The 24,705-nt window shown below is 41.1% G+C and overlaps 1 protein-coding gene across 4 annotated transcripts in view; it reads right to left on the bottom strand.

Moving 5' to 3' along the window:
- FMN2 (formin 2) overlaps positions 1-24,705 on the bottom strand; it is a 244,166-nt gene that overhangs the window by 181,281 nt on the left and 38,180 nt on the right. For all 4 annotated transcript variants that reach the window (XM_039532227.1, XM_039532225.1, XM_039532226.1 and 1 more), the window contains exons 4-5: positions 9,062-9,209; positions 1,160-1,221 (exon numbers count right to left, since the gene is read on the bottom strand). In XM_039532227.1, the coding sequence (XP_039388161.1) occupies positions 1,160-1,221; positions 9,062-9,209 (210 nt within the window). The remainder of the gene's footprint in view (positions 1-1,159; positions 1,222-9,061; positions 9,210-24,705) is intronic.

Raw genomic sequence — 24,705 nt, forward strand, 5'->3', positions numbered from 1 at the left:
TGCTGTGCAGGAGAAGTCCCGTCCTCCCAAGCCCAGTCAGGACAAGCAGCTGAGCCGGGTGCAGGATATGGAGCTGGGTCTTCCCCAGTCCTGTCTCCCTGCATCACAGTAACTTACCTCTTTGCCAGCTGCCCTTGACCCCCAAAACATACTGCTGGGGAGGGTCGCTTGACTGCTCTTGTGGCTTCCCCTTGCTTCCCCATCAGAAAGTCATTTTTCTGCAGGGAAGCAAATAAATCTGCGAGGGGACATAAATTCTGTGCATGTGCAGTGGTGCAGAATTCCCCCAGGAGTAATTGAGCCTTGGTGGATTGAAAGTTTAACCAAAACTTCTATTGCTGCCCTAACATGCTAAATTAGAGGTCTCTTTAACATGCCTCAAGTTGAGCACCCAAAATTGCTAGTCACTATTATAAACTTAGCCTACAAGCTACTGTGCTGTGAAGATGGCCTTTGTCAATGTTAACCTTGAGGGACAATTTATATCTTCAGGTTCATTCACCCAGACATAAAGCAAACATATGTGTTTGACCTCTATTCTGAAGGTTTCCATCAAAAACCACCATTGAATTTCTCCATTATGGTCATAAACTGCCACTTAATGGATTTTGTTTTAAACTAACATTCTAAAGGGGCAAAGGCAGAGCTTCAAAAAAAAAATGACATGATGATGAACCATTCACACTGCAGAGTTTTGCACATGCCATCTGACAACATGAATTCAGGAGAGTCACTGACTTAGGAGCCTGCAAGGAAGCAGCATTGGCAAAATGGTTATTGTGTACTGGGTATTGTTCATCTGAGGAAAAGTCATGCAGGTACAGATTCATCAATTCTAAGGCCAGCAAGAACCATCTAATCTGACCTCCTGCATATTATGGGCCAGTAACACAAGTCCATATAAACTACCTTTCACAGGGATCATTTGCAGTAAGTCGGTAGCCAAGAGTCTCTTCATGTAAATATACAATATGGATTATGTATGAATATTTTGAAATAAATTTAGAAACAAAAAAAATAGATTTCTGAAGATTTGCACCACCTATTCAGTCTACAGAAACATGAGAATTACTTCCAAAGGGGCTAACATCTTAGCTTCCAAATCATATTACAAAAGAAGCGTAACACATACTTGTTACACCTCCGGCCAAGGTCTTACCTGTACCCGCTGAACATCCTCTATGTATTGTTTCTTTGTTTCCAAGATAGCTGCTTCAATCTCTGGATTGAAAAGAAATACAGATTCAGAACGTTTTCAAGAGAAGTTTCATTCAACGTGAACATAAGAACGACCATACTGGGTCAGACCAAAAGCCCATCTTCTGACAGTGGCCAATGCCAGGTGCCCCAAAGGGAATGAACAGAAGGATAGGTAATTAAGTGATCAATCCCATTTCGCCCATTCCCAGCTTCTGGCAAACAGAGGCTAGGAACACCATCCCCACCCATCTTATCTAATAACCACAGATGTACATATTCTCCAGGAATTTAGCTAGTTCTTTTTCGAACCCTGTTATAGTCCTGGCCTTCACAACATCCTCTGGCAAGCAGTTCCACAGGTTGACTGTGTGTTGTGTGACAAAATACTTCCTTTTGTTTGTTTTAAATCTGCTGCCTATTAATTTCATTTGGTGACCCCTAGTTCATGTGTTATGAGGAGTAAATAACACTTCCTTATTTACTTTCTCCACACCAGTCATGAGTTTATAGACCTCTATCATATCCCCTCCTTAGTCATCGCTTTTCCAAGTTGAAAAGTCCCAGCATTATTAATCTCTCCTGAGATGGAAGCTATTCCATACCCCTAATAATTCCAATACCTTCTCCAATTCCAATATCTCTCTTTTGAGATGGGGTGATCATATTTGCACACAGTATTCAAGATGTGGGCATACCATGGCTTCATATAGAGACAATATGATATTTTCAGTCTTATTATCTATCCCTTTCTTAATGATTCCCAACATTTTTGACTGCCACTGCACTTTGAGTGCAGATGGTGCTTAATCATTCAGAATATAAGTTAGAGGGACCTTAGTGGGGGGGGGGGTGTTCAAAAAAATAAGAATTGTTTTCCTTTTTAAATGAATTGAATAGTTTTTATCCATAACCACAGCCTTCCTCTTTTCAGGTTGTATAGCATTCACTAAGACCCACCATTAGTTAAAGGGTATCATCTTATATGTTTTATGAATAAACTTCATTGTCATCATCAACAATTTATTTTTCCCTTTATCAGAAATATTTACCGACAGTACAGACAACCCTCCCATGGAATACCCTCCAGGAAGTTTAGGATGAATAAAACTCCCTGGAAAGTCCCCACACTTGTTTTTTCCCCATATTATCCCATTAAGGGGTTGGCCTAGCTACCTGTGGAATAGCCAGCAGCTTTCCTCAAAAACTCAGCATATCCTAAGTGATCACAGGAGACCAGGGAAATCCCACACATACAGATAACTTGTGTTTTTTGGTGACCTCGGCTCCATGCCTCCCAACACCCCACCCCAAAACTCTCTCACACACACTCACTCTCTTACTTTCAGGCTTCCTTCATACAATATCATCTTTGAACCCCTCTTTTAAAAGGTGGGTCTTAAGTATTGGGGGAGCATGGAAAAGTTAAAGGTTAATGCGGCCTCATACTACATTACATTTTTACCATGGGGCTTGTGACAGTGGAGAGAAATATAACGGAACCCTCACTCCATCCCTGCCTCCAGCTTTCCCTATCCCTAGTGGCTCTGCAGGGTCTTGTACAGGGGAGAGAACAGTACTGTGAAAGTGGTTGACCTGAGCTGCATAGAACCAGAGGGACATCCATACCCAGGATTCTCCCCTAAAACCCTGACTTTGGAGGATGGATTGGATTGAGTTCCCTCTGGACAAAGAATCTGTCCTCCAATCCCAGAATTAATTCACCATCCAACACCACAGTAGGGCATTTGCAATGAAAAAAAAAAGTTTCAGGAGTATGTCGTCACGTGCTACTTGCCAAACTGAAAAAAGTTAAAGCAGTAATCAGTTTTCACATCTAGAAGTAGCCACTGTCATGGTTTCTGCACTAAGAATCAGGAGAAAACCAATGGGAACAATTACGAGCACTGCTTTGCTAATCTATGCCTTTAAAGCAAAGAGTCATTTTGTTCCAATGTAATATAGCTTTAAATAGAAAAACTGCTCACTAACAGTCATCACTGTGGCCATGACAAGGAAAATATCAGTGAAATTAAGAACATTTCTGTTTCTTTTCCCTGGCAAATGAACATTAAAAATATTATGCTAGCAAGAACTAGATTCTTTTTCTTATTTTAAAGACAGGGTAATCATTGCTCTACCATCATTAGCTTTTCAAGAGCTGCCTTTTAATAAAAACATTTAAGTCAAAGTTAAAATAGTAACTGTTGGTCAAGTCAAAAAAGTTTAATGGAAACCTTGATTCTGGTAATATCATTTGTTTCAGTCAGAAACACATACTGTACATTCCAGCTTTGTTTATACAGCGCAGTATTTGATTGCATGCTGGATAGGAGAAATTACAGATTGTGCTGGCAAGGATGGATACATGCAACAACAATGGGCACATACTGTACTTGAAAGCAATTTGCTGAATCTTTAGAGAAAATAATGAAGATTTTCTATTTTTAGTTAACTGTTGATGAGAGACCGTCTTGTGGTTAAAGTACAGGATTGTGAGTCAAAAGCTCTGCCTTGCATTCTCCACTTTCCAGACTTCATGTTTGACCTTAAAGCAACCTCCCTGTACAACCACTTCAGTTTCCCCATCATGATAAGATAATATCTGCCTACTTGGCAGGGGTGTGGTCAGGGTTCATTCATTCATATCTGTAAAATATTGTGACATGGTGCTATGGATAGTCAAAGTAGACTAAACAAATTTAGTCAGTCAGGTTCCACCTTGCTCCCAGCAAGGCGACCAAACTATTTATTTGATCTGTGCAGAGAGAATGGAGGAAACAAATAATTTTGACATCTCTCAGGAGCAGCACTGTACAGTGATCCCACCTGCAGGCTATGGCTATCAGTATGCTAGCTCCTAGACATTCTCTCCCCAACCACCATCATGACAATTCACAAGCTACAGTACCAGGTAAGTACTTAAAATCTGAAGCTTCTTTCCCTTCAACAGCCATGGCGATCTTCTCCACAATAACATCTGAATTCTAATGGAACTGCTGTGGTGCAAAATGTGGTTAATCTAAGCTACTCTGAAATGTCTCTCACTTGGACAATTTGAGCATGTATAACATCACTCCAATTAGTGACTGGATTTACCATATAAAATCAGTACATGTCTGGGACTGGAGGAAACAAATGCCATATTATACCAAATTGACTTTTAGCCAGCTCCACTCATTGGAGCACTACTGGAGGAACTTTAGGACACTAACTGTGACTTGAACACACGTCTATAACGACTAGAAAAAAAAAAGCAAGCAGAAAGGCATTGCCTCTTTTTGGTAGAAATTGTTAATGCCAGAGGGCAGAGTGCCAGTATCTCTAGAACAAGCAGATGTCAGGCCTTTGCTCAAAAAACTCTCTAGACAATCTCTTTATATAATATAGTCCTCTATAGTCCTCCCTATTAGTTTTTTGTTTGGCTGGTTTTGGTTTTGTGTTTTTGTTTTGTTTTTTTGTGAAAGCTCATTTAGGTGGTGATGGCAAAGGCACTTCTAAAAATTCCAGGTTTTCCTGATTTCCTTGAGGCCTTTGAATCTACTTTAAGATTTTAATATGGTACAGGCTAAAATAATCAGCATGGAATCTGACCTTTGCCCACAAAGGGTTATACTGTTGGCAGATCTCCTTCTAGTGATGGACAAAATAAGCATGGTCATCTGTACTTTTTTATAGCTATCTGCAGCCTTTGACAACAGGGACCATGGGATTTTGTTGACCTAACTACAGAGCCTAGCAGAGCAGGTTCTACTCTTTGATCTTAAAAGAGATCCCAGAAGGTGGTATTTGGTAACTGTTCATCCACCCCAAGGGCTCTCTCTTGCATTCTCATGATGTTTCACAAAGTTTTCTTCTGTCATATCTCCGGAGGTTGCCTGGGGAGATGAGTCAGCATGTGCTGAAGATCCAATGTTATGCTTACAAAGCACAGTTCTGAGTCTTTCATCAGTTAGATCTGTGCATTTCCCCTGTGCCTGGTTAAATACAGATCCAGATTAGATGAAGATGATGTTACTACTTGGCTGGGGGTGGGGAAGTACCATGGATTCAGTCTGCCCCATTAACAACCATGTTTGACCATGCTTCAGCAATGAGGTTTGCAAACTAGGGATATCTGTGAATCCCTGCTTGGCCTAGGGTGGCTTTGGTGACCAGAAATGCCCTTTTCCATCTGTTCTTGAAAACTATTGTGACCATTTTCCTAGGATGCAGAGGTTACCACCATCCTACATTAAATTATAGAGGCATTTAAAAAAATAAAATTATAAACATTAGAAAGGTATTGATATTTTCTTCTGGGGTTTCCCAACACAAAGGGAGTAAGCATACATTTCCTGACTCTCCTATTCATTTTTCCTTAAATTGATCTAGAGTTTTATTTATAATTTGCATTGCATTAGCCACCATTCCTTCAAATTTGTTAACAATCTCATGTGATGCTATAAACCCTGCTGAGGTGCTAATTCTCTGTGGTTTTATATTTCTCTTTGTTTTCCATATTTTTAAACATATGGATAGTACCAGCACTTACCAACAGCACACACTAAATTTCAGTCCATGTATGTAGCATAAGTTTTCAACCACAAAACATTTTTCTGCTAAGTTATCAACAGCACTTGGATTCTGGCTGGTCCTAAACCTATGCACTACCCTGTTATCTATGAGTATGTCTAAATTGCAATTAGACTGCTGCTGCTGGACTGTGCCAGCTGATTTGGGCTCGGGCTAAGGGGCTGTTTAATTGTAATGTAGATGTTCAGGCTCAGGCTGGAACCCAAGCTCTAGGACTCACCTCACAAGCCTGAGCCCCGCAAGCCTGAATCTGCTGGCACGGTCCAGCGTGGGTTTTTAATAGCAGTGTAGACCTGCCCTAATGGGCTACGGTTAATGTTCTTAGGTTTTCTGGAGTCAAGACGTTCTCAAAGTTTCTCCCATTGGTCTGAAAAAGTCCAAGTCATCTGACTTTCAAAGCAAGCTGCAGGCCTCTTCTCTTAGATTTTAAGATCAGCATTTAAGAATGTGTCCCCTTCTCTGGCTTGAGAAGTCACATGCACCTCTTATATATGCAATTTTGGCACAAATCTCAGGTAGACTCATTTTTAAGACTTCATTATTCACTTAACATTACTCACCTTCACTGTCTTCTACAAGTAGGCATGTAAAAAAAAAAGTTACCTTTTATATGCAGAAAATTACTTCCACTGGTTATTAATTACAGTAACCAAACTCCCTTAATTTTTTTTCTTATTGGCAAACAAATTAAAGCCCAAGACAGAAAACGTTTAAACTCTTTTTAAAAAAGACACTGACAGTTTGAATAAACTTTCCAAAAAAACCCAAACAAAAAAAAGGGGAGGGTAGGTGGGTATGAGAATCTATGGGTAGGAGCAATAACAGAAGCAAATTAATTTAATTTAATTAATTCTTTTTTAGGCAAACAAACAGAATTTTCAAAAATGAAGAGAAAAAATACAGGATCTAAGCAAGCAGTATTCTTAAATTAAGCTAAACTGCTTTTTGTTCTTTTTTGCAGGTATTCCAAATTAACCCATTTTCAAAATTATTATTAGTATTCTGATATAACCAAACTCACTGTTTTTCCTTGGATAACCAGTATAATACTTAGTTCTGATAATTCTCTGCTAATCTCAGTTACTGTGTCTACCAGACTTGTGAACTTGTTCTTGTTAAAGCAATTTAAATGAAGTAAAATTTAAAGCTCAGTAAATGGAACGCTATATAATGGGAGGAAAACTTTTTTTTAAGCAACTGAAATTAAGAGAATTAATGCAGACTATTATTTTTTGTTAGAACATATATAATCTGGATTAGTAAAGCAAAAAAGCTGATACTCAAGGCTTCAAAGTTTTGGCTATGTCAAAAAGGTAGGTTTTGTTTACTTGTAAATTATATTACTAGATTGCTTATACTGCAGTGGACATTTTGGAAGTAAATGAAGGGACAATGCAGTGTTCATATTGTAATTTCAGATCTTTTGCTTTTAAATGCCAAATCCTTTTAGGTAAAGGCTTTGGATACAGTCACACACACACACCAGCCAAATATCCATTTGTGTCAACAGGCACAAGGTTCTGACCCTTACAGGAACTGAGGTCAGGAACCAGGTCTAGCAGCACCTTTGCTGAGGCCTCAGCATTACCCAGTGTCCCCTCAAGACAATCTGCGACCATAGGCACATCTTCAGTGCCTCCCCCTCTTACTACTACATAGAACAGAGGTGCTCAACCAGGGGTGCACTCCCCGAGGGGGACTTTCTGGGGAGGTATGGTGAGCTTTCTGATGATTTGTTGGTCATGATAGAAGTGGTGGGAGCAAGTGCCAGGTCACTCACTCAGGGTTTGCCCAGCCATACCTCTGTCATGATGCGGGGGTGGCTAAGCCAAATTTGAGTGAATGGCATTGCAACCTGACCCAACGGGGACTCCGCACCACTGAGGTTTGGCCCTGTCACCTTAGGCAATTGCCTAGCTTGCCTATAATTAGAACAGTCCCTGGCACCACTATTTTCTAGTCTCCAACACACAAAACTTCAGGCCATATCTACACTACACACTCCTGGTACCACAGCTATGTCAGTCAGGGATGTGATGAGGTGTGATTCTTGACTAACAAACCAGTACTGGCTAAAGCTGCTGGTGTAGATGCAGTTATACTGGCAAAACTGCATTTTTGCTAGTGTAGTTTATTTTACTCAGGGCAGATAAGGACTGGAATACATTATGTCAGCAAAAAAAAAATGTAGTTTTTTTCCAGTATAAGCTACATCCACACTAGAAGTGCTTTGCCAGTAGCAAATACAGATATTCCTGTACCAACAAAACACTCCTAGTGTAGACACAGCCTAATTCTCAGACCACTCTCGGAAGGCCCAGAGTGAGGCAAGTTTGAAATCAACCTCACCCAGAGCCTAGCAGCAGTGCTAGGAAATCTGTTGAAATAATGACAAATGCCTTATTTGCCATGGAAAGGCAGAAGGAGTGGTGGGAAAAGGAAGAGCTGTAAATAGTCAGGGCCATAGGGATGAATGTAGCTTCAAACTGTAGAGAGCTCTTGGATGCTAATTCAAAACTAAGCCTCCCTGAACCTCTGATATTTGCCTGTCATCAAGACTACTAACCAAAAGCAGACCTGAAATTCTTTTCAGTGGTAATCTAGTTTTTTCTAGCCTACAAGAGATTGATCATTTTCATTTAATGATAGCTTAAACAAATGCTTTTAGACAATTAGAAAGAATAATGAATTCACACAGACAATATAATAAAAAAAGTAAACGGACTGGTGAAGTAACTCAACAACTTCTGAAATGCACCAAACTAAAACAAGCCTAAAACTAAAACATTTGTTTCTTATATCCATTTGCTTGTTCCCTTTGTTGGCAAAGGGGTTGTGCTGAGCACATATGAGGGACAGCATGTGCCTTATGCCACTCTAATAACCTAAATTTAGCACTGAGGTTTCAAAGCGAGTCCATATCCAGCAGAAAGAAAGATTGCCCACATCATTGCTATGAGGAGCTGTAAACTGCAGAACAAAAGACAAAAGACAAAAGCATGGCAAAGTGCATTGTTTGCTGTATGTACAGCATAGTCCGTGTACACCTTGGTGTTTAACAAATCAATACATACTTTCACAAAATATTTCAGTCAAATTCATGCAAGTTAACAATACTTCTACCTTTATACCAAGATCTTTAAAAACAGGTACAGACATTAGGCTCCAAAGTCCATATTTAGGGACCTAAATAAGGCCTCTGGTTTTCAGTAATGCTGAGCACACAACAGCTCCCTCTAAAATCAATGGGAAGTGTTGGATCCTGTTTGTGTCTCCAAGCTATCCATACCTGCTTCCATATGTTTGAGTTTTTGTTCCTCATCGGGAGGCTTGGGTGGTGGCCACACGGATGGAATTCTCCTTGGAAACCTCCCTTCGATGTAATCCGATGAATGTGTGGGTTGGCTAACTGCAGCCCAAGTATAAAGCTGGTCTTGCTGTGGTTATTAAAAAGAAAGTTGAGAAGTTCATTGTATGAAAGACAATTGAAACAAGTTCAGAAATATCAAAGCCTTCATTTCCAAAATAAATAGTTCATTATCCAGCCCTATACCAATATAGGCAACTTGTTTTTTACACTCTTCACCTCATGATGAAGCCTTGGCCTCCCCTTTTTTTTTTTTTAAAAGGTGAATTTCGTAGCTGTGAAAGGAGCTGTACTGACAGCCACGGAAAACATAATCTTCTGTTTATCCACAGAACAAGTAACATCACAGGCAGCAGCAGCGAGAGTTGGGGTTAGCATTTTTCAGTGCGCATGAGAAATTTTTTTGTTGCTCCTCATTCCCATGGACATCATCAACTCGTGATCACCTTTCTATACACAGGGTCAGCCTCAGGATTTTGGAGAGGAAGAAGAATCTTTGCCAAACTACCTATACTTAAATTAATCATTTTACAGAAGAGTACCCCAAGGATAGTAAGGGGTGTATTTGGTGGTAAAAGGACAGGATGGGCAGGTTCCCACAAGATTTCCAGTCCCCACATGACTTCTTTGTAGGCTTGAGGTCTCATGAGATTTGACCCATGATAAGAGCTATGTGCTCAGAGCCACTTCCTGTTTTCTGGTTTCCAGCAGTCAACTCACCCTCCCTCCCTCATCGCGGTCACTGTCAGCTGTGCTAGTTGCTGTTTTGGGGCTGGGAAGGCATTTTTCCCCCATGCCACCAGACTACTCAAACCTGGTTGGTTTTTCTGCATTCCTCACAGCACAACCTAGAGATTGGAGATTAGGCAACTGAAGGGCTAGAATTCTCCCCCTCCCAGAGGTCAAAATTTGGACCTACATATGAGAGTAATGTAGTTGTTGCAACGTTTGTCAAGTGCCCAGTACATAAACTCACTGATTTACGCTCCAGATCCCAAAAGATAATATAGTGGCCATCCCGAGGTCATCTTCTTATGAGACTGGGGCATAGCATCTAACCCCCTGGAAACAAGTGTGAACCAGGGGCCGGGGAACTACTCCAGAGGGACTGCCCCACCAATGCGCTTGATGGCAGTGCTGGCTGGGAGTTAAGGTCCCCTCTCACCTCAACTCCTGAAAGGGGGAGGGATGCTAGCAGGCAAGTGGAGGCACCCAGAGAACCTCCCACCCCAGTGTGATGATTTGTTCCCTCTGCAGTAAGATCCTATAAGAATTGGTAAAGGATCAATGGGGTGTGCGCAACTGCGCTGGGCTGTCCCCCGACAGGAACCCTAGATATAATTTGACTAAGAAAGTTGCAGCCTGGTTAAAATCCATACCACATGTCCTAGTTTTCTTCCATACACTGAGCATGCCAAAATGTGTTTGTTTCGGTACAAACTAAAATTTCATAGAGACAATGAGTTGTTAATACTGCTCTATACACTATACACTGAAATGTAAGCACAATATTTATATTCCAATTGATTTTATAATAATTATATGTTAAAATGAAAAAGTAAGCAATTTTTCAGTAATAGTGTTCTGTGACTTCTGTATTTTTATGTCTGTTTTTGTAAGCAAGTAATTTTTAAGTGATGTGAAACTTGGGAGTACACAAGACAAATCAGACTCCTGAAAGGGGTACAGTAGTCTGGAAAGGTTGAGAGCCATTGCTATACACCATTTCTGAATATTTTCTTACCAGTCCTAACTTATTACACTAAATGAGAGAACTCATGCTTAATTTTAAATGCACTACTAAATTTTAAATGTCCAGGGTGATAAACATACAGCATAATGGTTAGGGACTTCTCTATACCTCATCATAAACACTGGTTAAAAAAATGAATGCAGAAAAAATGATCAAACTCATACATATTATTTAATGGATCATTCAGCATCCATGTGCCTAAAAAAAACCCCAATACGCTGATAAAAGCACAAAGACGGGATCTTATTACATTGTGACAGCATCAGAAAACAAGTAGATCAGCATAAAGAGAAAGGGTGCTCCAGACTAGTCACAGTGAAGGAAAGAAAAAGAATATATTAGTCCTCCCCCCAATTGGGAAAGAAAAACACACACCAAACCTCTAAATAAAAGGCACAAATATCTTAGCCCAAAGTCATAACAGACACACAAGCCATCTGTGAATTCTAGGCTTCCTCTGTTTCTTGATCCTGCTTCCTGTGTCTCAGGGTCTCATTTGCTAACTTATTGTATCTATGGATCCAGCAGGGCTTGACTAATCTGGCTCTTTCAATCATTAGTACCCCAGGAGTGTACATTTGTTTTTTTTGTTTGTTAGTTTTTTGTCCTTCTCCTAGTTTTCTGTGTGAGAATAAATGCTGCAGTGAGTAACAAAAAGAAACGAAAAATTTACCACTGTATACCTTTCATTCATAACACATTCTCTCTCACCACACAAAACAAGGAAACCCAGGAGGGGGGAAAGAACCACATCCCCAAGGGGGGGGGAATAATCCCCCAAAGAAACAAGCCATCCTGTTACAGAGAGGAAATAAACAACTGGCTCAGTTAGCCAGGCCAAGCACTGCTACTGTAGGTCACACAAGATTTTTAGTTTAAGCAAAGTTAGGGCAGAGGTTTGGTCCTTTTGAAAAGTTCTTCTCAGCCATACAAACCAATAGTAGGCTTGCATTGGCTCTGACTGAGGAAGGTAGGTGGGCAAAGCTTAAGATTGCAACCCAACCACATAGTAGAAGGTGGGCAAATAGACTTTCCACTTAATATGGTAAATCATATAACAAAAGTAATAATGGAAACAAAAAAGTACTCCTTATGATTACCATTATTACAAATAGCATCCTTGCAAGTATACGCTAACCTGTGAACTTTCATAGGGTATCTTCTCTCTCTGGATACTTACATTCAAAAGATAATTCCTGCTCTACCTTGTCTAGTCTGCACTAGACGTCTTTTAAAAGTACGACTGATAAGCTCTCTTACTATGATGAGACTTTGAATATATGCAGACTCTCCACTTCTTGCTGCTCAGAATCAGCTACATGCACAAACCTTCCATGGCGAGGGGGGGGGGGGAGGGAAAATGACCACAATCCACTTTTTAAAGCATATTAGCCTTCATTTACTCCCCAATCTCATTTCCGTGGGACACATTGCAAGGTAACAGCTGTCACAGCCTGGTATGCTCCATTTAATGACAAGAATAGGATCTCTGCTCCGACAAATTCTTCCCCAACGCTTTTGACAACTTCTTTAGAACAGCAGAATGCTCATAAAGGGGTGAGGCAAACTCTCTCTGCAAAATCTGAAGATATCTTTTCAGTGTCCAATCAATAGATGTTTTGAGAGTCTATTACTATTTATAGATGCTGTTGTTTAGAATTTATCCAAGTACTTTCAGATTTGTAGTTTAAAATCTCTCTCCAGTCTTTCAATGCAGTTGATTTCTGCCTTTTTTCAAACAGTCCTTCACCTCCATTATAACTGATTATGTTACAACCGTAAAATCTTCATGTTTTCCCTCAAAAGCCTGAACAAAAATATGACCTCCAAGCAGACCACTGAATATACTGGTGACTTTTGTATGTTTCTTTACTGACACAGATAGGGATTCATCTTCTGAATTAATAAGTAGCTATTGAAAGTATTATAGCAGGGAAACATTAATCTGCACAGCAATCGATCACTTATTGCCCTAGATTGCATTTTCTGTAGACAATTAAATACACAGATATACAAAAGGTCCAGGACCATGAGCCACTGTCTGAACGGTTACAAGACAAACATGCTGTGGATGTGTAACTGAAATCAATACAAACTAGTCACAAAAAGCCTAAGTCAGCAGTAGGAGCCTACCAAAACAAACAAAAAAAGGACAAAACTGAACAGATATGACAACTGGCTGCATTTGGATATCACTGAAGGAAAAACAAAACATTAAGGGCTGCATTGCGTGTGGTGGGATGAGAAGGGAGGGAGGGAGTTGCCACTGTTCTTCAAACTCCACCACTACCTCGAAGAGGGAGGCACAATTACAATAATTCTGACCACATTTACACCACTGTGAATCAGGACAAACTCCACTGAAACCAAGGGACTTCCATCAGTTTTAAGTAAGACTGGAAGCAGGCCCAATTCCTCCAGAGATTCCAAGGCCAGAAGGTCTAGATTGTGATCATCTAGTCTGACCTCCTGTATAACCTAGGGCACAGATTTTTCCCAAAATTCACATGGGGAGCCCAGGGCTACCTCTGAATCCCCAAGGATCATTGTGCAACAACTAAGATTGTATGCAAGGTTCCCAGAAAAGAGAAGGAGGAAAGGGGCTGAAGGTGGGTGCAAATGCTCCTTGTGAAATGAATCTTAGGGACTCCTTGCACATAGACCGTTACGGGGCAGGTAAGGTTTTGGTTCCAGAAATAAGACAGATTACATTAGAATGATCTAATCAGCTGAAGATAGCCATCTTTATTTTAATAGGTGCTTAAACATGAAGAAATCAATATCACAAAGAAAATCGGAAAATAAACCTCTCCTTAAAAATAAGTTACCGACAAAACTATGAATTCCTTTTAACCCTGTGCTAAAACTGCAGCAGCAATTAAACATGGCTATCCGATCTGTGCCAACCTTCAGTCCTAGTAATGGACACAGATGTTTTAGGAACAGCATATCAGTAATAATACTATACTTATGACTGAGATGGCATTTCAGTTTACAGGTTGGACTCAAGAACGGAAGAGATTCTCTTTTCTTTAGAAAGCTGAGAAAAGTTAGTCAGCTTTTGGAAAGCCTGAGCATGGGGAGTTGGGCGGGGGGGGATAGGAAAGCACTAAGAATATTGTAGAGATGTGTTTGCACTGTGGTAACTCAGAAATGTCTTTACTCTGTGTCACAAATCTGGTCAGGCTCCAGATTGCTGTAAAGGGAATCTCAGCCTCTGAGTTCCAGGGTATTTTAAGCTTCTTTGGGTCTCAGCAAGCTTTAGCACTGTTTTCTCCTTTGCCTGCTCTGGCACATTTCCTAGACATCACTCTCAGTCTGCTCTCCCTTCACAGAAATTGAGTCCCTCAGCCCACCTGGCCCAGGTCCAGCACCTGATTCCTAAGATACTGCAGTAGCTTCAACAGACCTTCTCCCAAAGCTCTACCCAAAGGTGCAAGCCTTCTGGGTTTCCCTCTAACATACTAGGCATTGCATACAACACAAACATATTAATTCTCTCTACATGAATCACACAAGAATTACACAGATACATACAAAAATAATAAACCCTACATAACTTTCCCCCCTCATTTTAGCTCACACTTCTCTTGGGGGACCATCTGTGTTCAAGCAACCACCACCCACCCCTCATTCATCTGGATCCTGCAGAAGCGTCTCTCATCTTAAGCTGGTGAAAAACAGTGAAAAAGAACAAAGAACAGATCCTGTCCTTTTATAACCTTCCAGTCTGCTCCGTCATGTGACTCCCTGATCAGCCTCAACAGATAACTACAGAGTCCTACCAGGTAACTTCATTGCCATCCCCTAACAAACCATTTAATGCAACAACCCTCTGTTCTTATCTCTTTACCACCCATCTTTGAAATTCCACAAAGAGGCAAACAGACAATAGAGAAGGCAAAGTGCTGCACAGTCCAAATGGAGTTTGCAGTTTGGTGAAGACACAAATTTCATAATCTCACTCACAGTTCATAAACTGCAGACAGATTCCCCAAATCATCACATCCCCCTGGGTGATTAGGTGACTTGCTTTAAAACCACTGCTTTCAAAAACCTTAAAGGAAGGCCCTACATCCAACTCCAGCCACCAGCTGGATACAAGATACTGCACCACGCAATGATTATCACCAATATATGCTGGGCTCCTGGAAAAGTGCTCCACTGAGAGACGCTGCATTGAATGCCAGCCATAGGCATGATCAATCACTATACAGGGGTGGAGAAGAGAACTGGCCTGCACCCCAACCACTGCCTTGGAAATTCTGCCTGTCTAGCACTTCGAAACTAAGATCCAACATATGAATCCTGTAAGATGATATCTTCAGAAAAGCAAAAAGTTATAGTAAGCCATTTTCTTTTCTTGTACTGTAGCTCTTTGGCCAATAATGGTGCTTTAAAAAAAAAATCCTAGTCTTTTCCTATATGATAAATGTGACCACATATAGTAGCTCAGTTATTGATAGAAATTTTGCCATTCCTTTCAATTACTCTTTTCACAACAATTGCTGCTGTTCCAATCATCAAGGTTATTAAAAGGCTAAACAAAAAAATCAAAATTGGGCTGCAAGGTTTGTAAATACAAAAAAAGGAGTGGAGCACAGTGGGAACACTGCAGCCCTTTGATCATCCAGCTGGTCAGAATTTACTACTATTGTGGTTAAGGTATAGTATAGTGTTGCTTTTCACAGGAAAAACGTAGGAGATCAATAAACAGGCGGCTGAGAAGGAAGAGGAGCTACAGAAGCTTTAATTGATCTCAACTGAAGTTCCATGGTTAAAAAATTGTAAACGCTGATTGAGGACAAACTGTTTTTGTATGTTACAGGGCAAAATCCTAGCCCAAATCTTTAAGGTTCAGATATTGTTTTTAAAATATCTTTATTATTCACTAGTGACAAATAGGACAGGAATCACCAGATGGCGATATTGCACATTTTTACAGGTTCTATGTCTTAGCAGGTGAGCAGCATACCGTCCTTGAAGAAATGTTGTTAGCTGTGTTATACAGTTTCTTTTGGGAGAGCTGTTGCAAGCAGCTTTAATCACTGTGCAAATGAAAGTCAGTTCTTGGAGCAGAGTTACTTCCTGAGAATTGAGCACTGGTGTTTAGACTAAGACTTCATAAAACAACTGGTAAATACAGCATAAATAAAACAAGTTACATGGAGAAAAACACCCAGAGACACTGTCAGTGATTTCTTCTCCAACAGGAGACTGACCAGTTAATCCACAACATCTGCTACCACTCAGCAGACAAACAGATTTTTTTTTTTTAATAAAACTCCAGTCCAGCTGTGGCTATGCAGATAACAGAAGAAATGCTATTCTTATGCAGTTTTCTATTATTGTGGCTCACCAAATATATTGCTCTGTGAGCCTTGATGCCTATGTTATCAGGAAGCTCTCTCTCAAGCCAACCTTCTAGGGCGTCAAGACATCAAACACACAAAAGGGGCGTTTCCTGTCCCAACATCTCAAACACAGCTGTCTATGTATAGAGACTCAGGGTAGAAAGTTAGCAGTCTACCACCTGGGGTAGGAAAAGTGAATCCTAGAAAACATAACTATACTTCTTCCCATTTTAAAATATGCTAAAATCCTACCAAGGAAGCCATACTTAGAAAACAGTCTCAGCAGTACTTGAAGAAAGCACTGTGACAGAAGTGAACTGAGCTAATACTTAAAAAATGCCACAGAATTAAAACAGAGCTGACAGCTCACTGTGTAGAAGCAGCAAGATCTTGAAATAAGATCACAGCTTATAACCAAGAAGATTTTAAGTGATGTTAATTGCAAACAAACCTGTTGCAGAGCCATAAAGTACTGCTGTGTAACAGAAACTAAACTACCTAAAACAAAAAGTTTGTTTTATCATTTGCAATTACCCTGCAGAGACCCTCCAGACTCAGTCTCATTCTAAAAACATGTATAAAAAGAGTGTTAAAAAGCAAAAATTAAACAATGGCCCGCGCAATGTTGAAGTAGAAAGAATTCAAATCTTTAAACACAATATACAAAGAAACAGAGGATTGCTTGGAGTGGCTTCCAAGAAAGGAGAAAAGCACCCCTTTTTTTTTTATTGGGGGTGGGTGGGGTGGGGTGGGGAGGGAGTCCCTTGCTCATTTCTGTATTGCATGAATACATGCAAGCAGGCATCATTAAGGACTGGATATTTACTACTTACAGTAGTTAAATTCACCACATTGCATTTACACTATTTCTCATTCTATGTACAGGGAATATTTAAAATAGCATAATAAAGTTAAATACAGTGGTCTGGTATGGATAGCAAATTGGCAGATCTTTTTATAAGCATCTGAACATCCTTAGTTTTAAAGTAAAACAAATTTAATAAGTACACTGTTGGAACCTGCCTATCGCCCCATAGGAGACTGCTATTTTTATGGCTCTTGTAACAAGTGGCTGATACATTCTAGTTAATATAGAGGAACTCACAGGAGTTGAGATTTTACTAGCCATTGGGACATGCGACCAGAGCTAACAGGTGACTGCTAAATAGGTTTCACGGTGTATCAACCTGCCAAAGATTAACTGCTTAGCCTGCTGAACCTTGTGCCTGATTGCTATAATAGGATAATGTAATGGGGTAATGTGCTAAAAAGCTTAGAAACACTGCCGTACTATAGTAATAAGATTATTCAACAACAAAATATACCTTAGTAATTAAGGACTGGTATATAGTCCACTATAAAGTATTCATTATATTTACCCTACATGCCAATAAACAAAATAAAGTATCAGCATATCTGAATAATTAGAACACTTAGGATCAAAGAGTTCCGTTAAATGTTTCCTTTTAAAGTTTCACAATCATTGGTTATTGAGTAAATACTGTTTGTATTGACTTCTCCAACCAGTTTTTACTATACATTGTATGTTAATCTGGATATTGTTGTATTGTTTTCAAATATAATTTTTAAGAAGATTTAAAACCAGGCTGAGAACTAAAGACAGCAAAATTATGTCATGGCCAACAAGAACGTATGGCCTCTAAGAGCCAATTAACTTAATCTCTCTCTAAGAGACAAGTAGTTTTGGAAACTTCAACTTATAGCATCATTTTGCAGCTTCTGTTTTAGTACATGAATTTAACTTTTTTGTTGTTATTATTATTATTATTATTATTGACAGATTTGGTAGCGAGACCTGTAGTTGAAGTTACCTGATGCCATCTGTTTTCAGTTGCTCATAACATTTTCCTTTGGGCTTAAAATTTTCCATATGAGATGTTTGTTTCAGTGTGGTTTTTTTGTTTGTTTGTTTGTTTGTTTGGGGGGGGACGGGGACAGGGGAGGAAATATCATCTAAAATAAATCTGGCTTTTTCCAAGAACCAGATTAGGTAAAAATGTTGTTTTCCCCATGTTAAATTCTTACACCAATTTCACTGAGAAGCTCAAGAGCCTCTATCCTTTGTAGCTGAGATTGGAAATTTGACAAGAGGGTCATCCCCATGACACTCAGGTGACACCATCGCTGTGGCCATGTTATAAGCCTCTGAAAATTGCAGATCATATATCCAATAGAAGCCTGTTTGAAGCTGGCAGCTAAATTCTCTGTTCAGTTTGTCTGCACTGAGCATGCTTCACCCCACACAACTATGTGCAGACCTGAGTTAGTAGGTACCATCCCCGCAGATCAACTGAGCACACTCCATCACAGGGCTAAAAGGGCAGAGCAGAACTTTTCCTGCCTCCCCTGACATCCAAGGGCCACTCTGACATCAGGCACAGAAAGGATTAGAGAGACTCTCTCCTGTACTCTCAATGGCACCTGAGGAGCAGCAGGAGGAGAATAAAACAGCTTGCCTAATGCAGAGGGGAGAGGTTACAGACATTAAGATGGGAAATGAGACTTGGATGAATGTTTGGGGTGTTTGGACAGAAAGAAAAGGATTGATCTTTGAAATGCTATTGAAGCAGCAGGGGCAAGATTTTGATACAAACTGGCAAGGCACAGAGGAGTTGAAGATGACCCACTAGGTTAACTAGGCATAGGTGAGAAGATAGATGACAGCGTTATCAGAAGTAACGGAAAATGTGGGGCCCAGAGGTGGTTTCCAAGGAAGTAGCAGGAGTTCAGCTTTAGCCATGTTAAGCTTCAATTGACTGGAAGACATCAAGGAAGGGACATCAGATGAAGAGGATGAGATTTATATATTTCAGATGATACACATTTATGTTAAAAAAATGTGTTCATCCCATGTTCTGGGCATTGCTAACAATCATTAGACAACAGTGTAAACAGACTGCTTCAGTTGCTCTCATTATGTACCACGACCTGGCAACTACAAACATATCAACAAAACTCAAAAACAGAAGTGAACTGGGGTCAAAGGGGAGAAATAGATCTGATTCAACTGTGTAAAGATAAAATTGAAACCATGTGAATGCATGTGATCACCCACAACAAAGAAGCCCTATAGGAGAGAGAACAATGATGACTCAGGAAAAGACATGCTGAAAGCACAGAGAGGCAGGGGAAAAAAAAAAAAAAAAACTTAGGATAGGAGAGTCACAAAAGCCAACAAGACTGTAAAATGTACGTGATCACCAGTGTCAAAAGTAACAGAGTGCATGGAGCTGTACAGAACTGCTCTTTGAGCAAGAAAGTCACTTGATTTCAGAACAGTGGAAAGGCAGAAGCCAAGCTAGAGGAGATCCAGGATGGATTGGATCAGAGGAACTTGAGACAACAGTTTTAAGTGGCACATTTGATTAATTTAGAACTGAATGGAAGAAAGTGTATGAGGATTAGCTTGATTTCCTAGGTTTGGAAGTAAAGGTAGAGGAGGTTGTACAGTTCCATAGTGTTTTACTCTCTCTTAAGCAGCGAAGAAGTGATTTTCAAAAATGCTTAACATTAATCTAATTCTGTTCCCCTTGAAATCAATGGGTTAGGGCAATGATGAGGGCTTTTAAAAATCCATTCTAAGATGGGAGGAACGTTTAGGAACCCTGTTTTAATCACATTGATCTTGAGCTGTCAGCTCGACATCAACAAGGAGATGTCTGAGAGATAGTTTGACTAGAATGAGACAGGACTGGAGTAGAGGTAATCTGTGAATCATCCACATAGAGGTGGTAGTTGAATTTGTGTTTGTGGATGAGATGTAGGGGAAGAAGAGAAGAGGGACCAAAGACAGAGCCCTGAGGAACTCCCCTCTCCCCCCAGATTGTCTGAAGGATATGCTGAAGGATATGCTGAAGGGGCAGTTAGGGAAGTAAGAAGAGAACGGGTTGACAGAAAGGAAGGGAAGACAAGATTTCAAGAAGAGCATGGTCAGCAATGTCAAAGGTGGCTGACAGGTGGCCAAGGACAATGAGATTGAGGATGAGGATGAAGTACTGGTTCTGAGATTTGACTAAGAAGCATTCATTGGAGACTTTGGCAAAAGCCGTTTCAGTTGATTGCAAGGGGTGGAACTGGATTGGAAGGGTCTAGGGTGGAATTGGAGGAGAGGAACTCCAGACAGCAATTGTCAACTGTGCATTCAAGGAGTTTAGAGATTAAAGTGAGAAGATGTGGTAGGATGGTTTTGTTCAGGAGGAGGGCACTGTTTGTTTGTTTTAGGTTTTAAGAGTAAAACATGTTTGTATTGTGAGGGGAAACAACCCAAAGGAGAGTGAGAGATTAAGCAGAAGAGTAATCTACAGGATGAGAGTGGGTGAAGGAGAGATCAGGAGATGTGATGGGGGCAGGGTCACTGGGGCAAGCGAGGGCTTAGAGGATGATAGCAGACAAGAAACTTCTACATCTGTGACGGGAGAAGGAGACAATTATAGGAACAGAAGGACAAAGGGGAGGTGAGCTGAGGAGAGAGGAAAGGTCAGATTAGATTTTGTCATTTTTCTCCTGAAACAAATTGAGATCCTGTGCGATAGAGAAGGGGAGCCAGAAGGAGGGGAGGGTTTGAATAGCAAGTCAAAGTTGCGAAAAGGCAGCTGGGATTGTAGGCAAGAGATTCAATTAAGCTGGAGTACAGTTGTTTAGCTAGGAAAATGGCAGAACTGAAAGAAGAGCGAATGGATTTGTAACTGAGGAAGTCAGCCTGGGAGTGGATGTTAGGTGTTAGCCAGGGCAGACATTGTGATGGGAGAAAGGTGCAAGAGAGTCAAGGATGAAGGAACCTAGAAGTGAAGAAAATGAACAACCACAGCAAAGGAAGAAATGGATGAATAGGTGAGAAGTCATCAGCACTGGTGGATTGAAGTCACAGAAATGCCAATCGATAGGGCATGGAGCCGGGGGCTGATGGGTGACTTTGAAAGAGATGAGGTGATGATTAGAGAGGGGAACTTGGCAGACAGATAGATCAGAGAGAGCAGTGCTTGATCAAGACCAAGTCAAATGAACCGCTCTTTTGGCGAAGAGAGTTGAATAGGGGCTTCAGTCATGAGCAGGGCTTGGGTGGTCAGAGCAGGAGTCAGAGTCAATAACCTGAGCCAAGGTTCAGGTCTGGAATCGGAATCAGAGACTAGGGGCAGGGGTAGCTCTAGACATTTCGCCGCCCCGAGCAGGGCGGCATGCCACGGGGGGGCACTTTGCCGGGCGCCGGGAGGGCAGCAGGCAGCTCCAGTGGACCTCCCGCAGGCGTGCCCGTGGAGGGTCTGCTGGTCCTGCGGTCCGCTGGTCCTGCTGCGGGAGGTCCACCAGAGCCGTGGACCAGCGGACCCTCTGCAGGCACGCCTGCGGGAGGTCCACCGGAGCCGCCTGCCGCCCTCCCGGCGACCGGCAGAGCGCCCCCCATGGCATGCCGCCCCAAGCATGCGCTTGGCGTGCTGGGGCCTGGAGCCGCCCCTGCGAGGGGCAGGGATCAGAAGTGAGGCAGGAAGCAGAGCTGATAAGTCAAGTGGGACGGCAGGGTCTGATATAGCAGCCAGCCAGGAATTCACCCAGTTGCATAGACAACTTCCTGTGTCTCCCTCTTGCTTAAATAGCACAGCCAGACCAATCAATGGGGCTAGGCACTCCTCCACTCATGACTCCCATGGGCAGCCCTTCTGGTGGGGCTAGGTTTCCATTAGCCACTCAGCCCCCTAGTTACTAACAAGCTGCCAGATTGCAGCAGGGATGTAGATTGCTTGGGGACCAGCAGAACAAGCTTCAAGACCTGTGGATCATCACATCTTCAGGTCAAATGAGAATGTGAGTGAGAGGTATATTTTGGGGTGTTTTTTTTTTACTACACAAGTACTGCAGGTCATAATTTTTATGAGTGATATTTTACAGAACATATATATGAAATTAAAGCATCTAGAAAGTCTGGATTCTGAAGAACTCTTCCTTCCTGAGAGAGAACAATTTATAATGCATCTTCTAGACAGTTTCCTGTTTATTAGATTTTCCTAAATGACCAAATAGTACTTAGCCTCTTCTCCCACAGAAGCTCTAACAAAAAAAAGTGATCACTGAAGCTGCAACAGGAGAACATTTGCCATTACCACACTACAGGAAGAATGATCTATTCTGCTCAGGTTCTTATACTGAGTATTTATTGTCTCATGACTAGTTTCAAAAATAATACTGTCAGTTTTGGTAGGCCAATAAAATCTTATGTGGATGAGGCTGAAACAAATGCTCATAAAACTCCATAGCTGGCCACAGATACCACTTCTTAAGCTATTCTGTCCTCTAACCAACATGATCGGAGAAGGACTTCCAGAATAATCATCTTGCTTACATAAGCAATGGTGTTGTTCTTATTTCTTGGCCCAATTTGAACAAAATAAAACAAATAATGATCAGTTATAATATTTTCATGTGGGGGAACTTAACTGCTGCATTTTTCTTAAATGCCTGCAGAAAAGAAAGTCACCAGGAAATCTGAGGAAGTTCACTGCACAAATTTTAAAGCAAGAGGGACAGAAGCTGTGAGCGGTCAAAAATGTATATGGTATAACTTCTTGTGGCTCCCTGTCACTCAAGGTGAATTGCAGCAACCACCATTCCCAGAGAATAGTTATCAGTGGTTCACTGTCAAACTGGAAGGGCACGTCAAGTGGGCTTCCGCAGGGATCAGTTCTGGATCAAGTTCTGTTCAATATCTTCATCAATGATTTAAATAATGGCATAAAGGGTACGCTTATAAATTTGTGGACGACACCAAGCTGGGAGGGGTTGCAAGTGCTTTGGAGGATAGGATTAAAATTCAAAATGATCTGGACAAAGTTGAGAAATGGTCTGAAGTAAACAGAATGAAATGTAATAAGGACAAATGCAAAGTACTCCACTTAGGAAGGAACAAATCAGTTGCACATAGACAAAATGGGAAAGACTGCCAAGGAAAGAGAACTGCAGAAAGGGATCTGGGGATCATAATGGATCAAAAGCTAAATATGAATCAACAGTGTAACACTGTTGAAAAAAAAAAAAAAAAAAAAAAAAAAGGGCAGCAAACATCATTCTGGGATGTGTTAGCAGGTGTGTCATAAACAAGACACAAGAAGTAATTCTTCCTCTTTACTACATGCTGATTAGGCCTCAACTGGACTAGTGTGTCCAATTATGGGCGCCACATTTCAGAAAAGATGTGGACAAACTGGAGAAAGGCCAGAGAAGAGCAACAAAAATGATTAAAGGTCTAGAAAACATGACCTATGAGGGAAGATGGAAAAAAATGGGATTGTTTAGTCTGGAGAAAAGACAACTAAGAGGGACATAACAGTTTTCAAGTACATAAAAAGTTGTTACAAGGAGGAGGGGAAATGGTTCTATTTAACCTGTGAGCATAGGACAAGAAGCAATGACCTCAAATTGCAGCAAGGGCAGTTTAGATTCTAGGAATGGATGACAGGGGATGGATCACTTGATGATTACCTGTTCTGTTCATTCCCTCTGGGGCACCTGGTATTGGCCACTGTTGGAAGACAGGATACTGGGCTAGATGGACTTTTAGTCTGATCGAGTATGGCTATTCTTATATTCTTATGACAGTAGGAAAAGCTAACAAGGTAGTTAAACATGGAATAAACTGTGGAGGGAGGTTGTAGAATCTCCATCATTGGAGATTTTTAGAGCAGGTTCTAAAAACACTTGTCATGGATGGTCTAGATAATACTCAGTCCTGTCGTGAGTGCAGGGGACTGGACTAGATGACCTCTCAAGGTTCCTTCCAGTCCTACAAATCTATGACTCCCACGGTAAAAAAAAAACAACCTAGGGTAGACATCCCACTGAAGTTCTGTGGAGTTTCTTGGCAGCATGCAGGCCTAGATTATCAAACTGTGCACTTAGTACATTTGCCCAGGGCCCCCATCTTGGGGGGTTGGGGGAAGGGAGGTAGAAACACACAAAAGAAATTAGGGCCAGTAAGAGCCCTGTCTGCACACTGTGGCAACAGTAGAGAAAGGAGCTAGGCCAGCTCGGCAGGGCAGGTTCCTCTACAGGGTGAGGACAAGGTGGACTCGTTCTCCAACACACACACTCTCCAGGGCCTCGGAGCCTGGGGATAGGATCCAACCCCTCTCTCCAGAAGCAGGGAAGATGTCCCACCAATTGCCATTGTACATGGGGCCCCAAACATTTCTTAATCTGGCACTGCCAGAACAGTATACTGTTGGTTTTCCAGTGAAGCTACCATCAGACTTGCAGGAGACCAGGTATGATCTCATGATTGAAATTCAGAAAGCCATATATACCTTCCTACAAAAAAGAGAAGAGGGTTGGTGTAGCTATTATTTTTACCAGTTTACAGTACAGCAATGTGGCAGACATTACCATTATGCCCTCAAATCTTCAGGAAGACCATTTTATGGGAAAGGGAAAATAATTGTTTCCATTATATTTTG

This window comes from Mauremys reevesii, linkage group 3 (genome assembly GCF_016161935.1).
Source record: "Mauremys reevesii isolate NIE-2019 linkage group 3, ASM1616193v1, whole genome shotgun sequence".
Taxonomy (NCBI): Eukaryota; Metazoa; Chordata; order Testudines; family Geoemydidae; genus Mauremys; species Mauremys reevesii.